The sequence below is a fragment of the Anguilla rostrata genome, chromosome 2 (genome assembly GCF_018555375.3).
Source record: "Anguilla rostrata isolate EN2019 chromosome 2, ASM1855537v3, whole genome shotgun sequence".
Lineage (NCBI taxonomy): Eukaryota > Metazoa > Chordata > Actinopteri > Anguilliformes > Anguillidae > Anguilla > Anguilla rostrata.
The window spans coordinates 37448370-37454712 of record NC_057934.1 but is presented as its reverse complement, the minus strand read 5'-3'; the positions used below and the strand labels follow the sequence as shown (position 1 = coordinate 37454712).

At 44.6% G+C, this 6343-nt stretch overlaps 1 protein-coding gene across 1 annotated transcript in view; it reads right to left on the bottom strand.

Moving 5' to 3' along the window:
• Window positions 1–201: 201 nt before the first annotated feature.
• The window catches only part of lrp2b (low density lipoprotein receptor-related protein 2b), a 57815-nt gene continuing 51673 nt past the window's right edge, over window positions 202–6343 (bottom strand). The window contains exons 75-81 of the mRNA XM_064321960.1: window positions 5996–6083; window positions 5228–5365; window positions 5034–5132; window positions 4830–4934; window positions 4658–4732; window positions 1737–1808; window positions 202–837 (exon numbers count right to left, since the gene is read on the bottom strand). Coding sequence (XP_064178030.1) covers window positions 796–837; window positions 1737–1808; window positions 4658–4732; window positions 4830–4934; window positions 5034–5132; window positions 5228–5365; window positions 5996–6083 — 619 coding nt within the window. The 3' untranslated portion in view covers window positions 202–795. The remainder of the gene's footprint in view (window positions 838–1736; window positions 1809–4657; window positions 4733–4829; window positions 4935–5033; window positions 5133–5227; window positions 5366–5995; window positions 6084–6343) is intronic.

Here is a 6343-nt window from a genome sequence, read left to right as displayed (position 1 = left end):
GAATTATTTGACATCAGAATTTTTTTCATTAGCAGTAACCACTTTTCAGTTTGTGGATGTGAATGTGCCTGACAGCTATCAGACACGTTTCTTTTTTCAGATTCGAGGCACGACATCCAAGACTGTTGAAACACAGTTTGGGTTTGGGGGGGCTGGAGCCTATCACAGCATGCATTTGGTGAGAAAAATGAATACACTCTGGACAGGTCATTAATGATTATTTCTAATGAAATAACATATTTGACAATACTGATTTACAAATGTATTATAATAATTCTAATTGTATAATTACAGCACAGTTTGAGACAATAACGAGATCAACTACATTTTCTATGCAATGCCCATGATATAAATTCTAATGCCTAGTCATAAATGCCATCTGCGTTTTCCATTAATGTACATACTTTCACAAAAACTCAGCATCTATCAACACACTCTTTTTCCTCCCACACCTCTTTCCTACTGCATGGCCTCTATCCATTCCTCTCTGTCGGTATCTAACCTTACAACAACCTTGCAAATAGACAGACCACCAAGAGGTTAAATTGGCAACATCTCATAAAAAAAACATTCACATGGACACAATTTGATGTAAAATGGCTTAATGCAATTATGTGGATGGGGGAGGTATAGTTCAACAGTCAACGATTCAACCACACAATGGGGACATCAAAGTCCGATTCAAAAGGCAAAGGGTCAAGTCAGAAGGTACGTGAAGGCGGCAATCAAGTTATGGGAGTTTCCAGATAGCGTCAAATTTTTTGGCTGGGAAGCTGTTGTCGCTTTAACAAGTGATCAGATGGTAGATTCTCCCATACCGGCTGTGATTGTGGAGTCCTGTGAAGAAGAAAGAATAGACAATTAAGGACAATTCCACAACGCACGCAAACAGACCCAGCGTACATAAATCCACGGCAAACAAAATGTGACAAAGACTGTCGGTATGAGACATCTGGACCGCGAGACATGGTCCTTGATTTACGGTCAGGCATTTTTTTTTTTGTTTTTAATCCGAATTCACGGTTCACTCCCCCCTGTCATAAACAAAGGCTCGCCGGGTTGCTTTGGTTGCAGCCAGCCCCAGATAAAGGGGGCGGTCAAATGGCGACGAGGTCGTAAAAGAGCAGGGGGCCGCGGCCGGGGAAGCAGATGGGGGCAGATGGCGACCTGACAGACCGCGGCTCGCGGAGCCAGCGGGGCGGCTGGCGCGGAGCGGGGCCTGCCAGCGCGGCGGCGGCGGCTCAGCGAGGCGGACTGGCAGCAGCGACCGCGCTCGCGCGCTGCCACCGTGCTTCAGCAGCCGGTCGGGGGGGCTCCCGAGCGTCATTCGCCCCGCCGCTCCGCCGCGCCTTCAAGGGGACGTCAAGGTCTGCCCACGTTCACCCCCGCTGAGCGCCGTCACCCCCCCGGTCCCCCAGCGCTCCCCGATGCAGATCAAGGCCCTCTTCAGGCAGGGCCATTCATCACTGGGTGCAGTCTCTCTCTCTCTCTCTCTGTTTAATGCCACGTGCACCGGGACTCAGCCTGCGACTGCTGGCCCCGGAGCAGGGATCACAACTGGGGAGGGATGCCGCGCTGGAGCCGGTGAGCGACTGTTCCGCCGCTATATCTGTCGCCGCTTACGGCGCTTCAGAAGACCCGCCCGCGCGCGGTCCCCCCGGAGGCACGTCTGCGGTATTGCGAGAGCTCGCGTCGGGCTCGGATAAAATGCTTCGCTTCCCTTCCCCATGACTCACCTCATACGCTGGGTTTATGAAAATTCCATCGGGTTCTTTAGTTCGGGGGAGATTCTCTTGCTGGTTCTGATCCTAAAAGTATTAAGAGAAGAGTTTCATGCAATATATACACAATTGTTTGTTAGCATTCTGGAGGTTATTTTACAATATATGTATGTGCATTTCACAGTAAGTTATATGCATAGATAGTTTCTATAATTTTACATACCATAAGCAGTACATTCTGAGGTGAAATAAAATATTATAATACAATTCCAATATGAAACCCTCTGCACACAGCATACTAACCTTCTCTAGAACATGCAACCATTCTTTAAGACATTTACATAGAAATTGACTTTGATATTATCACAGCGGTGTTAAGAACAGTGGTGCATATCTAAAGAATCCAGTGACTACATACAGAAAAGATCACCACTCGCTGATTGAAACATTTCAGAATATTGCCTTCATCAGTGAAATGGTATTGCATTTTAATAATGTAATATGTAATACATGTAACATCAACATAAAACAAAAATAAACCAATAATTAGCATTTGTGTTAAACAAGTAATAATGATTACACCTCCCTTTTTGCCTCCCTATAAGTTCATACCAAAATAATTGAGCAGTCTAATTAAATTTTATAATCAGTTTGAACATATATTTCTATGTGCAGTATTTTTCTAGATTAGATGACAATAGTTGTGCAAAGACAGAAAAATGTTTTTTGGCTTGTATACTTTATTTCACATTACTGATGATTACAGAATGTCATTACCACTCGTGGTCAAGACAACAACTGAGCTTGGCTCAGAGAAACCACAACAGACGAAAGGGCATAGATAAAACTACACTGCACTGTTTCCATAGTTTTTTGCCAGAATTGTATACAGAAGCTGCATGCACTAACTGCATTAGTTATCTCCTCCCAAGCAAATTTTAACATCTGCAGGGAGTGCTGAGTATCAGAGAGACAGATAAACAACAAGCCAAGTTATTGTTTTGTCTGGAGGGTGTATCATTCAGCAACCTAAAATAAAGTTCATACGCGTGTCATGCTAACCGGGAAGACAAAATAATAAGTGCACCTGCACTTCCAGAACACGTCTCCTGTCTGTTCTGGCCCCACAATGGTGGAATGACCTCCCTGTGGAGGTCAGAACAGCTGAGACTGTGACCCATTTCAAACGACGACTGAAGACCCACCTCTTCAAGCTGCACCTCTCCCCATCCCTCCCTTCCCCCCCTGTAAATGACTAAACTTAGGGTTGTAACTAGGCAGCTGTTTCATAGGTGACTTAGTTGATGCGCCTGTCTTAACGACTACTTGTATTTTTATTTATTTTTATTTTTCCATAGATTGCGTTGTTGCCGTTCTCGTTGTTAGTGTTAATCAGTTTAACCATCAGGGTCCAAGTTGAACTATGCGGTTGTTCCCTGTACTTGGACCGGTACTTCTCTCTAGGGGTTTCGTCATACTTGTTCCTGGTTATGGTTATACACTTTGTTGTACGTCGCTCTGGATAAGAGCGTCTGCCAAATGCCTGTAATGTAATGTAATGTAATGTAATAACCAAGCAGAAAGTCGCCTGCATTGTATGCTATTGTATGTTTAGGCAATGTTTTTTTTTATTCTGACGGAAGAAAATTTGAACAAATTTCTATTATGTAGTTAAAACCTGCACCTCCCGCAAAATAACTTCTTGGGAGAAATGCCTGATTAGTACATTGTTATCCTTGTCTTCTATTGCAGTGGTAGACAACGGAAATTGGCATTACACCCAGCGCAATGAGCATGGCTCTTAAAGGGAATGAAAAGAGGTCATTTGATTGGCTATGAATGAATCCAGCTGATAATATATTCAACATAATCCATCCCATTTTCCACCTGTGCCACGTGCTTTGAGCTGTGCTTGTCGCACCATTGAATGCATCCACAAGCTGTGCAACATTGATATAAATAGAGCCCATAGTCTTATATATCTCGCTCTATAGCATCACCACAGGTATACAAGCTATTTAGAGAAGAACTGTCAGTCAGACCTTGGATTTTGCAGGTAGGCTATAGTCTTCATCATAGCCAAAATATCAAGTACTGTATATTCTGAATTGTAGTTATTGACTTTCATAGACCTATGAACCATTTTACATTTTGGATTTGCTGCCATGATTTAAGTAGTCACTAATAGCCTGAAAGTAGAGGCTCTGATTGGTAGACTATCTCTAATTAGCTTTAAACCATGGTGATAGTACAGAGCAGAGGTGTCAAACTCCTGTCCCGGGGCCACAGTTTCTGCTGGTTTTTCAGGGTGTGCTTGGCACCAGTAATTTATTGATCACTGATTGGTTGATTGGCTAAATAATCTATCCACAAGCCCTTAATTGGCAGTTGATTGAAAGAAACCACAAAAACCTGTAGGCACTGTGGCCCCCTGGGAATTCAGTTTGACAACCCGGCTGTAGAAGTAGGCATATACACCTGCCATTAGCGTGCAACACCATTTCACTGATGGAAGCCATATGCCAAAACCTTTGGGTGCAGGGCTTTTATGAATTCTACAATAGAACTCAGGGGCATTTTTCAAGATTTAGTGAGCCAAAGCTTTTGTTTATTGCATTTCATTTCTTAACAAATGAGGAGATGGAGATATACATTGATTAGAATAATAATTCAATTATCTCCAATGACTAGAAAACACTTCAAATCATAACCCTGCAGCACTAAACAAGATTAATGTTGGGCTTCATTATGAGGTTGCGGTTAATGTTCTGGAGTATCACATTTTTATTTTCATATCGGTAATGACGACCGTGGCAATCACTCACTGCATACTGTGAGAAACTTCCAGCAGAATATTAAGTTCCATAATCTAAAAATCTCCAAAGGCGAATCACGCAGTGGAATACTTTATCTTAATATCTTCTCGTCACGGTTACCTCAGTAGCAGCAGTGTCAGATTCAGATGGCACATCTTTATTGTCTGCGACGTAGGCAGGATTCTCAAAAGTCTCCTGGGATCACAGCAGAAATAAAATCGCAAACACTGAGCCATGCAGAACTAAAGCACACAATACAATACGTTGTTGTTTCTTTCCAGCGGCTGGTTACCTTATCATTGGTGAGAGAGCTAGCCATGGGTGACGCCTTAGTAATGCCACCCGGCATGGCTGCCTCAGTGGGCTCTACAGTGTAGGCGGGATTTTCAAAGGTGTCCTTGAATGTGAATTTCAAGGAATACGAGTCAATATCCTTGTGTAATACAAACCTAAGGCACACATTCTAAGGCAGTTGGTTTTTTCACGGATTGGTTACCTTCTCAGGCATGCTGGCAGCGGTGGCGGGTCTAGAAATGCCGTTTGGTACGGGGGTCATCCTGAACTCAGCAGCATAGGCCGGATTCACGAAGTTCTCCTGGAACCCCAGACCCGTTAGCAGCGCGGGGCCTACGTCACCGGGCCGTAAATTCAGAGCAGCGGAATCGGCTGTGTTCCGTGGACGACAGTTACCTTGGCTGCGGCGCTGATGGCGGTCACCTGCGTAGCGAAGCTGAAGGGGGCGGCTCTGCCGCCGGGGTCGGCCGCGTAGCCCGGGTTCTCGAAGCTCTCCGCGGGCTCGTCCGCTTTCACGGCCTCCACTTCGTTCAGCTGCAGGGCGCGAGAGGAAGGGCGAGGGCTATCATCAAGAAGAATGCAGCCGCAAGACGCATGGGGACCACTGGTACCCTTTCTCAACGCCCACCATGCCCAGTGTCTATGCCCCCCTGCCCTTCTTTCACTATTCTCTTTCAGCTTTAGATCAGAGGGGGTGATCTCGTCCTTAAATGTGCGTCTAAACGAATGCCATGCACAACAGCACAACAAAAAATCAACACCGGAAACAGCAGAAAAAAAGAAAAAAAAAACCAGGAGATAACCAGATAAAAGGGCCAACACAGCTCATTAGAAAAAAAGCAATAACAGGAGGCCCTGATGGCAAGTCGGATACAGTTTAATGCATACAGTCCAATCCACAGAGAATGAGAAAGCAGCTACAGCTGCTCAACATGTGCCACTGCAGCTGTATATCACCAACATAACATGCAGTCCCTTATAATGGAAAGGCGCTGTCTGCACTGTTACATGCATCAGACAGAACACTAGTTCTTTATAATACACATTAAGGGCTCAGTGGCTTTTGTGGATATTTCAAGCATTTCCTAAGCTCGTTTGAAATTTCTTTCTGAGATTAAAATTATTAAGAGAGGATGGCTTCCATGAACACAGGAAGGAACTGACTTTCTCGAGGCTCGGGCTGTGGACATCCACTTGTACTCCGGGAGGAAAGTGCCGGTCCTGCTGCTCAGCAGAATCACTTGTCCAATTCCTAAAAAGGGGCAGATGAACCAAAGAGAGCAGCAGTCATATACCCCTGTTCCACCATTGGAGTTAAGCACTGCACTGTCAGGAACATGTGGTACGGCAGCTTTGCAAAGAGGTGCGTTCTGGGAACAAGAATTCAAACAGGATGGCAGGGATATGAAATTAAATGAGTAAAATTGCTTTTAAGCATAATCAAGGAAACAATTATGTAGCGTTGTCCATGTGATTCACCTCCAGCAAGGGTGTTGAGGAGTAAAGAATCAT